The 15,395-nt window shown below is 39.0% G+C and overlaps 1 protein-coding gene across 4 annotated transcripts in view; it reads left to right on the top strand.

Annotated features, from left to right (window-relative positions):
* Slc12a6 (solute carrier family 12 member 6) overlaps nucleotides 1-15,395 on the top strand; it is a 99,681-nt gene that overhangs the window by 6,992 nt on the left and 77,294 nt on the right. The window contains exon 1 of one of the 4 annotated variants that reach the window (XM_085834583.1): nucleotides 12,921-13,604. The exons of 2 other annotated variants lie outside the window; for them this stretch is intronic. In XM_085834583.1, the coding sequence (XP_085690709.1) occupies nucleotides 13,487-13,604 (118 nt within the window). In that variant the 5' untranslated portion in view covers nucleotides 12,921-13,486. Of the gene's footprint in view, nucleotides 1-12,920; nucleotides 13,605-15,395 lie in introns of those variants that run through there. One more of the 4 variants, XM_085834584.1, reaches the window with a different exon arrangement.

Raw genomic sequence — 15,395 nt, 5'->3', positions numbered from 1 at the left:
TTTAACATTTTTTTTCAGAACATTTTATTCCTGCTGATCTTGAGTGTCTATATATGAGAGAGAGAGAGAGAGAGAGAGAGAGAGAGAGAGAGAGAGAGAGAATGACTGACCACACACAAGAACCTGTGAGTGTAGTTAAGAGACTGAACCCAGGGTTTGTTGCCTTGCTAATTACATGGCCTGCCATGTTCTGCCACTGAGAAGTCTCCAGCCATATTTTTAAATTTTGTTATTGTATGTACTAAAGGTTGTTCTGGGCATCTCTTATAGCTTCAGTTCATCTCAAATTCATTAACATCCAACCTCTACTACCCAAGTGCATATTTTATTTTTGAAGTGGGATGAGTGTGTGTGTGAGTGTGTGTATGTGCATTCACAAACACGTGAGCTTGCACATGCAAGCATGCTTGTATATGTGGAGCCAGAATCTTGGGTATCATCTCTGCAGCCACCCATCCTGCTTTTGAGATAGGGTCTCTCACTGATATTTGGTGCTCACTAATTAGGATAGGCTGGCCAGGTCCCCCTATTTGCTAGCAGGTTCTTTACTCACTGAGCTGTTATTCCAATTTTTAAGTTCCAAGTCAGTAGTGAAACTTAATTCATAAGGTTTCATAATCAAGTCAGAATAAATAAATTAATCTCATGGACTGGTAAGATGGTTCAGTGAATAAAGACACCTGCCACCAAACCTGATGACATTACTTCAGTCTCAGAGCCTACATGATGGAAGGAGAAAACCTATTCCTAAAAAGTTATTTATTATCTGTCTTCCAACCAGTATATGCACATGAATTAGTCTGTGTGCGAGCGCCCGCTCGTACGTGTACACACACACACACACACCAGATATGTAATAAATCGCAACTGTTCACAATTTCAGATGTTGAAATTTTTTCCCATGGAGTAACTGACAAGATGGAAGTTTTCAACTGTGCAGTGTTTAGGGCTGGAGAGCTGGCTCAGCAAGCTGTTCTTGCAGATGACCTCAATGGGAGTGTGAGTCTCAGCACTTGCGTCAGGCATCTCACAGTAGCCTGCATCTCCAGCCTCAGAGGACCGATGACTCCTCCAAGGGCACTGGTACTCATTCACGGGCACAGACAGTCCTACCCACTTGTAAACACAATTCAAAGTAGATTTTTAAAATGTGTGTCTTTTTAACATTAAAAAGCTCAAAACTGGGGCTGGTGAGATGGCTCAGTGGGTAAGAGCACCCGACTGCTCTTCCAAAGGTCCAGAGTTCAAATCCCAGCAACCACATGGTGGCTCACAACCATCCATAACGAGATCTGGCGCCCTCTTCTGGAGTGTCTGAAGATAGCTACAGTGTACTTACATATAATAAATAAATAAATCTTAAAAAAAAAAAAGCTCAAAACTAGGGAAAAAAGCAATATTAAGTCATTAAGTGGCAGGTATTTGGGTTTCTTTTTTGTCTTGTTTTATATTTAGTTTTTTCCTCTAGTATTTTATTTTGTGGGTGTGAGTGTGCACTGTGAGGCACATGTGGAGGTTGAAGACAAGTTTGGAGGTGCTGCTCTTCCAGCATGGAGGTCCTAGAGACTGAACCCAGGTCGCTGGGCTTCGGGACAAATGCCTTTGACCTTTGTCACTTCACTGACCCCTTATGTTCCCAATTTTAGTCCTTTGTATTTAAGATCTCTTTGTAGTCAGGAGCTAGCTGCATTCCAGCCTCTAGGTTCCTCACCTAATAATCAGTGGCCGCCTTTGGTTTGCTGTTTATTGCTGCATTTGATAATCCTTGGTGTGTTTCTAGTGACCTTGAGAAGTCCACATGCAAAGCCAGTTGATAGCATTTATCTGTTTGCTTTCATAATCATTTCGTACATTAAATATTTTGGCTAAATGGCACTTGAGTTTCTTCCATCTTACCAGTTAGGTTTGCCTTCACTTTGATGAAAAGCTCTTCATTTTGCATATTGCTGGGTAAAGAAGAAAGAAAACACTATTAAGTATAAACTTGTACATACACCTGTACTTTCTCACCTATGGAGTGAACCATTGTCTGTACAAGAAGTTACAACACAGATTAAATTTTTAAAAAATACTTATTTATTATGTGAGTGCACTGCTGCTGTCTTCAGACACCCCAGAAGAGGGCATCGGATCCTAGTACAGATGGTTGTGAGCCACCCTGTGGTTGCTGGGAATTGAATTCAGCACCTCTGCAAGAGCAGTCAGTGCTCTTAACTGCTGAGCCATCTCTCCAGCCCCAAACTCTTTTTTTTTTCCCCTAAGATTTATTTATTTTATGTATGTGAGTGCTCTATCTGCATTTGCACCTGCATGCCAGAAGAGAAACCAAATATAATTAGAATTTGTTTTGCTTTGAGATTATTTGCATTTATTACCTTAAACATAAATAATGCTTATTTTCATTATTGAAAATAAAAATGGCTAGTTACATCCTAAGATGAAAACAAAAGGCTTATGACTGATTCACCCCCCCACCTTGGATAGCAGTGTGATCTATTACATTTAAGGGACTAAGTACAGGTAGGAGCTAGGATCCATGTTCTTCTGTATAGATAAGGTTAGCTCTTTCCTTTCTTGAAAAAAAAAAAAGTTTTGGTATTTTTCACCATGGATTTTTGTTTGTTTTGTTGTTGTTTTTGTTTTCCTGTGCTAAGATAAACTTTTTCTTGTCTAAGAAAAAAATCTGAGGCATCAGATAAGTAGATTGGTCAAATCTATGGTAATCACTGACAAGTAGTGATTGAGCCCATGGGTACTGTGTGACTCCAGTGGTAGTATTTTTGTCTTACTCAAGTTGACCCTGCCAGAATGTTTATTAAATTTAAATGATATAGTAATATAACAGATGCATGAAAGAAATACCCCAGGACATTATTTTGCCTGACATTCAGAGAAAAACTACAAACAGAAGGCAATACAGTTACATGTTCTCTGGATGGCTACAGTCCATGTTTATTAAAGGAAATTCAGCCTAAAAACGTATACTTCATTGTTACATGCACAGATGATGTGCTCGTAGCTAGTGTAGTGCAGCAGTATTGCTGAGTTATTGCACATTTTACATTAGTCTATCAGTAAAGTTAGTGAATATTCTTATTTTAAGCCAAGTCTTGGTGAATTTTTTCTTATCCTTTTTTCTTTATTTTTCTTTCTTTATTCATTTGCTTGGTTTTTTAAGACAGGGGTTCTTTGTGTAGCCTTGGCTGGCCTACAACTAGCTCTGTAGACCAGGCAGGGTCCTGCCTGCCCTTGCTTCCTGAGTGTTGAAAGTAAAGGCTGCATGCTGCGCACCTCTGCCTGCCTTCTTTTTTTTTTTTTTTTTCTCGAGACAGGGTTTCTCTGTGTAGCCCTGACTATCCTGGAACTCACTTTGTAGACCAGGCTGGCCTCGAACTCAGAAATCCGCCTGCCTCTGCCTCCTGAGTGCTGGGATTAAAGGCGTGCGCCACCACTCCCTGCGATTAAACTCTTAAGAAACAACTTTAAGAGCCAAACACTTAATTTCCAGAGGCATTCGGTAATGAAAGACCCACAACGTGAGGACTCCCCCATGTTCTGGCTCAGGAGAAGCGACACCCCAAATCACACAAGAAATGGTCTTGCTGCAACTGCAAGAGGATTTTTATTCAAGAGCACTCTCGGGCCCATGGTCATACACCACGCAGGGGTAGAGGACTGTGGCGCCCTGAGTAGCTGAGTAAGGGGGTATTTAAAGGAAGAAACCACAACTCATGGAGGTGGGGAGGGCGTTGCTGGAAAATACCAAAAATACCAGTTAAGAGTCACAAGGAAGTGCAAAGTCACAAGTGTCAGGTTATCTCTCAAGACAGTTTCTAAGAGCCCCTAACAATCTAAGAGCCCCTAACAATAGCACATTTGCATTGCAGGTTCCAGCAATGGTTAGGGTGGGTCAGGGTGACTTTCTTTGAATGAACACTCTTTGAACCCAGGAAGCGGGTGGGTGGAAGAAGGAATGTCGCTGTTTTATGACCAGCACCTGGAGCACTAAGCCACACAGACCACACTCCCAAGCCTGGGCCTAAAAGCCTCGAATTTTGCTATACTTCTTCAGTAATACCTCATTTAGTGTTTGGACACTGCTGCTAAAAATGCCTGAGATTGCCCTGAAGTTAGGTAGCCATCACATCCTATTACATCCCTCCAGTGCACTCCCAGCTTTGGGCTCCTGAAGAAGTAACCCGTCTGAGCTGAGCCGTGGCATGTCATGCTCTCCTGGTTCTTTGTTTGCTTGTGCAGTGTACTCACGGATGTATAGTTCATTGGCTCGCAGGACTGCACACTCATGCAGGGCTGGGGACAGACGGTGCCTTGCGTTGTCTCATTTCCATTTCTGGTACCTATTGGGCACTCTAGTAGTATAGAGTAAATGCATGGTTCTTTGAGAGTCAGGAGGCCTCAACCTGAGGACTCTTGCCTTTTGTTCTCTACAACAGTATGAATCCACCAGGAAGGAATGTCTTTCATCTTTTATCTTTAAGGCCTTCAGCCCTAAAATTTATTAAATATTAACCACTTCAACTATTTCATAGAAATCTGTTTTCATAGTTTTAAATAGTATGTTCTTGCTATCCTTGTTACCTGGTCTTCACAAAAGTTATTCACTCACCATTTCTGTACTTGTATGCTACATGAGATAAAACTTAGAATTTTAAGTCATTTAAATTAAAAATTGTTTTAGATAGTTAATTTTATGTGTGTGAGTGTTTCGCTTACATGTATGTATGAGCACTACATGCATACCTGGAGCCTTCAGAGGTCAGAAGAAGCACTGGGTCCCCTGGGACTGGAGTTACAGATGGTTGTGTGCCACCATATGGATGCTGGAGTTGAATTCAATTCTGCAAGAATAAGTGCTCTTAACCATTGAGCCATCTTCCCAGCCGATTAATTTGATATTTTAAACTATTATTCAGTCTCTCGGTAGCAGATAAAAGGGGTTGCTGAATATGATAAATAGGGAAGGTGGAGGCACATCTTCTATTGGAGAATGAGAATATACTTAGCAGACTCCAGCAATAGTAGTAACTCTAAATTTAAGTAGTTTAAATTTAAGATGTTTACAGAATTCTATAGAACAGCCATTCAGAGTATGCAGATAGTGCTGGGTCATATTGCCTATCTGAGGAAGTAAGGTAAGAAATTGAAATTTACGCCAGGCATGGTGGCGCACGCCTTTAATCCCAGCACTCAGGAGGCAGAGGCAGGCGGATTTCTGAGTTCGAGGCCAGCCTGGTCTACAGAGTGAGTTCCAGAACAGCCAGGGCTATACAGAGAAACCCTGTCTCGAAAAACAAACAAACAAACAAACAAAAAAAGAAATTGAAATTTTAGAAGCTTGCATGGTCTCTTAATAGAGCAATCTTATATCTGCTGAATTTCATGATTTAAAAAATTGGGATTTATGCCAGGCAGTGGTGGCGCACGCCTTTAATGCCAGCACTTGGGAGGCAGAGGCAGGTGGATTTCTCAGTTTGAGGCCAGCCTGGTGTATAGAGTGAGTTCCAGGACAGCCAGAGCTACACAGAGAAACCCTGTCTTGACCCCCCCCCCAAAAAAAAAAATTGGGATGTATTTGGTATATCTTCATTTCATTTTTTTCATTAATTCACTTTGTTATTTATTCACAAAATTATTAGCATGAAATAAGTTGGATATTTTTTTTTTAAATCTGCTTGGCATGGTTGTATACTCCTGAGAAGTTAGAGACAGGATGATCAGGGCTTTAAGGCCAGTCTCCATTCCATAATGTGTTTGAGGCTGGGCTGGGCTATATGAGACCATGTGTCATTAAATAGAAAAAAAAAAAAAAAACTTCACCAAAAATAGTTGGCAAAACACTATTCTAAAACAGCAGTTAATCATCTTTCATACTTGTGCCTGACATTCCAAGTGACACCACACTCAATGGGGGGATTGAGTAGTTTCTCTGCCGTTGGTTCTAAGTAGTCTGGAATAGGTTTTTCTTTCATGCAACTGTTTTTACCTAAGAATCATTGCCCTAGGGTTGGGAAAATGACTCTGTGTATGAGGGTGCTTGCTCCCAATCCCAGAATTGGGAGATGGCAGGGCTCACTGGCCAATCTGCTTTTTCAGATTCAGTGAACTTCAAGTTCCATGAAAGACCTTGACTCAAGAGAATAAGGCAGAAAGACATAAAAGAGAACACTTGATTTCATTTTCTAACTTACACATACACATATGAACATACCCCAACACACAAACACACACACACACACAAAAAGATCTCTGTTCTAACATGTAACATAGGTTTCTTTATAAGATATGTTAAAATTTGGGAGTTTTATACTTTATAAATTCTTCAGTTCAGATATTTCAAATAAATAATAGAGGGAGGAACTTGTGAGGGCCCATGCGTAGCTGAGGAGTTATTGGTAGCTAACAGCTGCTGGAGAAGTGGGTCAGGAGTCATTTTTCTTCAGTGGTGTAACCACTGGTAGGTAGCCTGTGCCCTGACTCAATAACCCATACCGTGCTCATGCAAGCAACACCAATTAACTTGAGTAGGTCACTTAAAAAACTACATAAACCTAGAAGGAGTACTTACTGGAAAGAAAGAATTCAGTGGAAGTGAGGAGCAAAAGAGGGTAAGGAAGGAATATTATCAAAATATGTTCTATACATTTATAAAAGTGTAAACGAAAGTGTAATTTTTAATTTATTTGAGTGCTGGCTAATAGTTACCATGATTTAGTAAAAATATCTGCTTAAAGCCAGATGTGGTTGTGCAGGCCCTTAATCTCAGCACCAGGGAGGCAGGAACAGACAGATCTTTGTGAGTCTAGGCCAGCTTGGTCTCTATAGTGAGCTCCAGATGGGCTGGGACTAACAGTAAGACTCTGTTTCAAACAAACAGAATCAGAAAGCCTAGCATAACTATTGTGAATACAATGATAGGCTGGACCTGCTTCAGGCACTTGCTACTGCCTTTCCTATTTGTTAAAAATGCCATTGGTAGGAAAGTGAATACTGTAGCTGGATAGCCAGCCATTGGCCTGATTTGAAGGTTCCACCTCCGGTATTTATTTAGCTCTTAATAGCAGAGAAAGTACTTTGAATGCTGTCTAAAATCTGCAGGAATTTAGGAGAGGTTCATGTGATTTGAATCTGTTTCAAGGCCAGAATTCATTGCTCCTCACTGAGGATTCCCAGTGAGCACAATGCTTTCATAAACCTTTATCTTGTGTGGTGTGTGGTCATATGTGTATGTTAATGAGAGAATTCTGTGAACAGGTAGGTGTATGCAGATGATATCAGTGGGCTCAGTGATATCTAGTCTGTTGTATCTGTGTTCTAATTTTAAAATGTTTTTATTTTTACTGTGTATGTATTGCTATTTTACCTGTATGTATGCCTGTGTGCCGTGGATGTAGCTGATGCCCAGGGAGGTCAGTGGATTCCCTTGGATGGGAATTACAGATGGTTGTGAGAGGGTTTTGTTGGTGGTGGTGGTGGTGGCGTTAGGAATCAAAAATGCAGGTTCTCTAGAAGACCAGCTGAGCCATCTCTCCTGCCTCTGTGTCCAGTTTATAAAAATAGTATGCCTGCATCTTTGATCAAATTTAATTTTATATGTTATTTTCAAAATGAGTTCTATTTCAATTTAAATATACTACAAAATGTGTAACATTAAAACTATTTCAAGATGGGCATGGTTCCTCTTATTTCTGTTCTAAGGGGGCTGAGGCAGGAGGATCACAATATCCAGACCAGGTTAGGCTACTATTAAGACCCAGTCTCAAAAAACAAAAATGAAAACTGAACCTTTCAGCAATCAAATCATATGCCTCTAGGCTGGGTGTGGTGACACACACCTTTAATCCCAGCACTTGGGAGGCAGAGGCAAGAGGATCTCTGTGAGTTTGAGGCCAGCCTGGTCTAGAGTAAGTTGAGAGCAGTCAGAGCTACATAGTGGGACCCTGTCTCAAATGAACAAACAAATAAATATCATATAGCTCTAGGATATTCATATATAATTTAACTGTCAGTTTCTGAAAACCAAGATAAAAATACATATGATTTGACCAAAATTTGAGTTTTTTTGCCATTGGAGAGAATAATTAGAATATCTTACAATTTGATAACTTTTGTGAAAATAATTTTCTACTGACTTGTCCTTGTTCCAGTCTTTTCACTACGTTTAATTCATCTTTATTTTTAATTTTTTAAATAAACTGCTTGAATCAGACAAAACACTGGTTATCATGAATTGTAAGTTCAGCCTAAAAATACATAATTGCATGGGGTGAGCAGTAAGTTATAATTTAAAAATAATTACTGCAACTAGTCTCCTTCTTTTAAAGGATGACTCTTCTGACAATTTAAAGATAGTTACAAATAAACATTTTACTGAAACTATTAGCAAAGAAAATTTTGTCTATTTTGATCCTAATGTAAACAACACTGTAGAAGGGAGACATTAAAAATGTTCCTTTGCATAAAGGCCCCTGGGCTGGCCTTAGTATCTTATTAATTTTAAATGCCACACATTTTTAAAATGTGACAGTGTAAATATTTCACACCTGCACATCAACTCTCAACATCCAGGGCTCTAAACTGAAGCACAAGCAAAGCATTTATGCAGCTCTAGAACCTGTGTGTGAAAAGGAACGTGACCCCATATTTCCTTAGGTTTCATTAGGAAATTAGTCAAACAGACAGAAAACTTGAAGGACGTCTGCAGTGAGCACATAATTTTTATTCCTTGGGTGACTATAGCTTTCTGCTTCATTAATCTATTTTTAAAGCATTTTAAAGTTGTAGGAATCAAAATGCTTCACCCCCAATAACACTGATATGTTTCATTTGTGTTGTCTATAATGCATAATCTCTAAGTTTAATCATAATGGTGTTAAATTAACCCGATTATTCCTAGTCATTGTTGAGTAATGGTCTGCTGTCTAAATCTACTGAAGTGTTTATCCTATTGATTTATAGATACTGGGCTGTTTACTATTTGGGCCATTGTGAAGAAAGCTGCTATATGCATACTTTTTTTTTTTTTTTGATAACTGCATCTTTTAGTACTCTTGGTTAAAAATGCCAAGAGGGTTTGCTGGGTCACATGGTAAAAGTATGTTTTAGATTTATAAAAAGCTAGAACTTTCCCCAAGGTATTTATATGTGCTGTCCTTGATGATCCCTGACAGGGAGTATGTTTTCAAATGCTTCTTAGCCTTTTGTTTATTGTCCTTTGTCAGCTGTTTGTTTTAATCATAAGTCTTGTCTTTTTATTCCTGAGTTTAAGAAATCTTTGTGTAGTTTATATCCAAGGTTCTGCATTTCAAGGTAAATTGAGATACCAGTTCACTTTCCCACAAACTTGAATGTGTATTATTATTTAAAGCTTAGAATTTGTTCAAGGCTTTTTCTTCTGAAGTAAACTTATACAGTGAAATGCAAAGGGACATTCCAAGTGAATTGACTGAAACTGACAAATGCATACACCTAAGTGCTAGCAAGATCTCTAGTGTCATCATTTCAGGAAGTTTTGCTGTGTTGGAGCCCAGCTAATCTCCACTCCACCTTCTCAGAGGCAACCATTGTACTAATTAGAAAGGCCATTAGCATATAACAGTAGGTTATGTTCTAACATTTTCACGCCCATGTGTTATGTACTTTGATCCTGTTCTCCTCATTGCCTCCTTTCCTTCCCCTCACTGGTACCCTGACTCTTCATCAGTCGCTCTCTCTAAAGTCTAAACTCCACATACAAGCTACAGTACAGTATGTAGTTGTCATTCTGAGCACAGCTTATTTGCTTAACGTGATGATTTCTGGTTGTACTTTAAAAAAAAAAACAACCCATGTTTTCTTTATCCATTTATCTGTTTTAACAACACCTAGACAGATGTCATCTGGCTTTCCATGCCATAGACTGTTTTAAAACCTTAAAGCGCTGCAAACACATTCATATTGTGTTTATCTGTTGGTCATTTTTAAAATCTTGAATAGTAAATATACTTTGACTCTATAGTTTTTTTTTTCTTATAAATGGATATCTATGGTATTTCCACTTTAGAGATGTCAGGAATATAAACATTTTGTGGAGCACAGTTTGATTGTTAGGAGTAAATGCTTGAGAGTGAAGTTGTTGATTGCTGGGGCAAGTCCAGACTCTTTGCTATAGTTATACACCTTAGCAGCCGCGGCCACAGTGTTTGAGGGTCCTTTCTTTCATTCTACTTTGTTGCCACATTTGGTCTTTTTAATTTTAGCTGTCTCAGTGGGACTGTGTTAGTATATTATTGTGACAGTGCATTGTGTTTTCTGTGTATGATGTCTCACCTTTATGTAATTATTTTCTGTCCACATCATTCATCTTAATGTTACTTCATCTTCAGTGTTCTATGGCCTGCACGTCTATCTACAATTCATCCCCAGAGAGAACTGTAAAATTGCTGACCACTGTGGTACAAAACACTGAGTTGGTAAATAAATTACTCCTGTCATAGAGTTTAATAACAGGACTTTGTCACATTCCTACTTGTTTAGTTTGATGGACTTTAGAGAAGAGGAGAGTGAGACGATAACATTTAGATTTAGTCTTTTTTTTTTAAGATTTAATTTTGAGCATGTGTGTTCATGTCCATATGCATTCACATGCATGTAGGTATGTGTAAATGAGAAGAGAGGCATCAGACTCCTTGGGACTAGAGTTACAGGCAGTTGTAAGCTGCCTGCTGTAGATGCTGGGATTTGAACTTGAGTCCTCAAGAATGCCTAAGAATGTTCTCTTAACTGCTAAGCGCTCTCCAGCCTTTGGATCTAGGCTTATACCCAGCAGCTATATACATGTTTGTAAATAGTGTTTCTGTCCACCAACTACAGAACACAGTCCAGCTCTTCATAAGGTAAGTGTGAAAGGCAGAGTCCAATTAGAAAATGTACTGGAACCAAAAGTTTTAATGACTGTTGAACTCTCAATATAAGAGTGAAATCTTTGACAGATTGGCACTTTTAAGTTCTTTCAAATAAATCAGTGGAGTAGCTGAGTTATAAATAGGGACAAAACACACACACAAAAAGAAATTTTATTTTAAAGAAATAGATATTAAATAAGCCAGGTAAGGTGGTGCATACCTTGATTTCCAGCACTGGAGAAACAGGCAGGTGGCTCTCTTTGAGTTCATGGGTAGACAGGGATACATAGTGAGGTCCTATCTCAAAAGACACACATGGGGGAATGGGCGAGGGGACAAGAGAGAGATGAAAAAAATTATTTTTTCATTTCCACTCTTACTTTCTTCTTTTTTTTACTTTTATTTTTATTTATTTATTTATTTTTATTTATTATGTGTAAGTACACTGTAGCTGTCTTCAGACACTCCAGAAGAGGGAGTCAGATCTCCTTATGGATGGTTGTAAGCCACCATGTGGTTGCTGGGATTTGAACTCCGGACCTTCGGAAGAGCAGTCGGGTGCTCTTACCCGCTGAGCCATCTCACCAGCCCCCTTCTTTTATTTTTTATTAGATATTTTCTTTATTTACATTTCAAATGCTATCCCCTTTCCTAGTTTCCCCTCTGAAAATCCCCTATCCCCTCCCCCTGCTCCCCAACCCACCCACTCCTGCTGAGATAAAAATATTTTTATTTATTTATTTATTTATTTATTTATTTATTTATTTATTTTGGTTTTTCGAGACAGGGTTTCTCTGTATAGCCCTGGCTGTCCTGGAACTCACTCTGTAGACCAGGCTGACCTTGAACTCAGAAATCCACCTGCCTCTGCCTCCCAAGTGCTGGGATTAAAGGCGTGCACCACTACTGCCAGGCGAAAATATTTTTAAAAAGAGACATAGGTAGACTTTTCTGATGATAAATTTAACTTCTACAGCAGTCTTCTATTTAAACCTTGGTTGCACATTAAAACGATGTGAAGGGACTTTAAAAAAAACAATTTATTTACTTATTTTATATATGTGTATACATTGTTGCTCTTTTCAGACACACCAGAAGAGAGGGCATCAGATCCCATTACAGATGGTTGTGAGCCACCATGTGGTTGCTAAGAATTGAACTCAGGAAGAGCAGCCAGTGCTCTTAACCACTGAACCATCTCTCCAGCCCCATGAAGGGACTTTTAAAAGTCTTAGGATCCAAGCCCTATTGCTAAAGCAGTTAAATAGAAATATCTAAGATCCAAAGCATCAATATTTAAAAGCTCCCCAGGTGAATGACTGACCGCAAACCATGACTATCAGGAACATATGAAGTAGAAGTTAAGTACTTGTGAACTTTCTTTTAAATTTACTCAGTCTATGTTGCCTACCATAGGCTTTGGGTATTTTAAAGTTTGCCTTACCATTCACCATGACTTTAGTCATCTTTTGTATCTAAATGTTTGTGCAGTGAGTTAATGAGACTGATGTAGAGTTTCTAGTGCAATGCAGAGCACAGCGTAGGACTGACTACTGTAGAGGTGGTGTGCTTTGAATGAATGATGATCACATTTATTCTCTAGTCAGCACATTTTACTCAGTCTTGTCTGGTAGAAGACATTTCTAATGACAAAGTCTTGCTATGATATCAACATGGAAAGTAACCTAAAGCTTAATTTACGTATCTATCTCCCTGCCTGTTTAATCAGCTGAGCACTTGATACAGCTCTTCAATGTTATTGTGGAGTAAAGTATGTTCCTATGTTATGGGACTACAGGCACCTTAAGGATATCTTTTTCCTTAAAACAGTTATGTTGAAGCTTCCTTTACATACCAATTTAAAACTTTAAAAACAGTTTTCTCTTTTACTTGTGCTTTTGATAAAATTAGTTCTCTTCTTGAATGTCCTTGCAAGCATCTGGACATCTAAAACTGTGTTGTTTATAAAATATGACGTGTCATTAAATATTGGCTAAGTAGATGTTTCACCTGAAGGAGGAGAGAAGCCTTTCACTGACTCTTGCAAGGTTTTCTCATATGCTTTGAACTTAAGCAACAATGGAAACCATCCTTTTGTTTTCTGAGTTGACATAGTGCCAGTCTTCATTAAAGAAGGTAGTTTGTGAAATAAACTGTTCCCTGATCTTTCTCGTGTGAAGTAAAAGGACAGATGTGAGTAAGGTTGAGATGATGGAACCCAGAGAAGTGGCAATAAATTAAGTAAAGGAAACAAGTGGGAGACACAGGGTGGACAGCTCTTGATGAACTCCGACAGGGCTTTAGCTTTCTGCCGCCTGGAGAAACAGCCCAGACAGTTGGAGTTCTACAGGTTAATAACAATAAGCTAGGGGTGGAGTGCTTAAGCCTTTTAAAAGAATGATAAACAGGGCGGAAGGCGTGTCTTTAAGCGTCCCACTCCCTTGGGGCTGTGGTCACGTGGGCTCAGTACTTCCCGATTCCCAGCCACTGTCTCCCTAGGCTGTGCTCTGAGTGTGGAGGGAGAGAGGCAGGGACGCAGGGGAAGGAATTTAAACGCTGAAAGCAAGGGTCTGTCTGTAAGAACAATGCCGCACTTCACTGTGACCAAGGTAGAAGACCCAGAGGAGGGGGCAGCTGTCCCCCTCTCTCCTGAGCCCAGCTCAGCAGAAGTAAAAGCCCGGATTCAGGATCCCCAAGAACCAGGTAAGTCCTGCGCTTGTAGCGTTGGGGGACCCACAGACTAGTTTTCGTGAAGGAAGTGGTAACTTGGCCATCAGTCTTCAAACTGTTGCTTACGGATGCCGATGGAGAAAAGGCGTGTTTTTCAGTTGTTTCACTCCCCGTATATCTGATAACGTGCCTTTTTTTTTTTTTTTTTTTCCACGAAGCGGTTTGTTTTTTCCTCTACAAAGAGTTTTCTGTGTCCATTACCAACAGGTGAAATTGATCGGTAGCAATGTATGAAAAGAGTTTTCAAGCACAAAGAAAGACAGTAAAAGTCATTTATGCAGATTTTAGAATTCAGTTTTCGCTCAGATGGCTTAGATTCTATCTAGAAAAAGCTTTGAACCAAACAGATATTGGCCTTTTAATCTTAGCCGTTTATATAATATATCCAAAAGGAGCATGGTTCAGTAGTTTTGTTCTGTGGACTTTTTACTTGTGAACCTGCGGTTATTCAGAACTCTGCCTCAATTTACCCGGTACACAGTAAATCAGTAACAAATGTTCTAATAACTTAAAGAAAAAGTACATTGGTTCCGCATTGAGGTGATCAGCATAGCATCGGGTTTAATGAAAGTATTTAATGAATGTGCTCATCTCTCTGTGGCCTCTGAATGTTGACAGACTTTCCTGGGGAACTGTGGTTTGGGATTTTTAAACATGCAATTAAAGTATTAATACTGTGGTATTAAGTATAGTTACACTTTGACTCTTATTTTTTAAAATTTGTAAATCGTTAGCAACATCTGTATGTGGGAAAAGTTAAGGGAAATGCACAATTTCTCTGTAGCTCTTTCTTGTGACTGGCAGCTGTGGTTCGGAACCTTGAACTTGAGATGGAGAGAAGTGTTGGTATAGGAGACGTTCCATTTATTCACCCTCATTCTTGGAGTGAGAGACTTTGTCAGGAGCCAGTAAAGAAGGTAGATTAAAATGTAAAACATGTAAATGTTTTGCCCACTATGTAATTTTTGCTTTGCTGAATAGCAGTGAACTGTGAGTTAGTCTATGCTATCTTGACTTTAACCTGCTTTTCTATGACTTTAGGTAGAAGAGCTAGCAGAGTCAGTCTCTCAGGCCTGGGTGTATGTGAAGTTACCCTTTCTCATTTGCTGATGGTTTCAAATCCTTTAGTGTTTAGGCTGTCTTGAATAATGTCACAAAATATAAATGATATATCTCATCTCTCATTTTTTTTTTGTGCTGTTTTCCTCTGCCTTTAATTACTTCATCTTTACCAGTCTCATTGTTTTGAGAAATTTGTTTTTTTGGTAAGAGGGGTTAGAGAAGAGTAATAAAATTATTCAGTCTATTAACAGCCACCTAGAAAGCCATAAAAGTTTTGATGGAACCCAGCTTTATTAATAATACAACATTATTAGGCTTAAAATATTTTCTCCCATAAAACTGCTTTGAAAAAGGAAGAAGCAACAGATATAAGCTAACTCTGGGCTGGAGAGATGGCTCAGCAGTTAAGAGCAGTAACTGCTTTTCTGGAGGTCCTGAGTTCAAATCGCAGCAACCACATGGTGGCTCACAACCATCTGTAACAAGACCTGATTTCCTCTTCTGGTATCTGAAGACAGCTACAGTGTACCTACATGTAATAAATCAAATAAATCTTAAAAAAAAAAAAAAAGAAGCTAACTCAAATTTAATAAGAGTCTTTTATTTGGTGTTTTCCGTAACATTTCAGAGAGTGTGCACTTGAATATACTAATATTTGACAAGTGAACAACTACTGGAAATGTATTATCTCAGTTGTCTTTA

This window comes from Mus caroli, unplaced genomic scaffold (genome assembly GCF_978045245.1).
Source record: "Mus caroli unplaced genomic scaffold, Mus_caroli_1 scaffold_2, whole genome shotgun sequence".
Lineage (NCBI taxonomy): Eukaryota > Metazoa > Chordata > Mammalia > Rodentia > Muridae > Mus > Mus caroli.
This window is presented reverse-complemented; position numbering and strand designations above follow the sequence as displayed.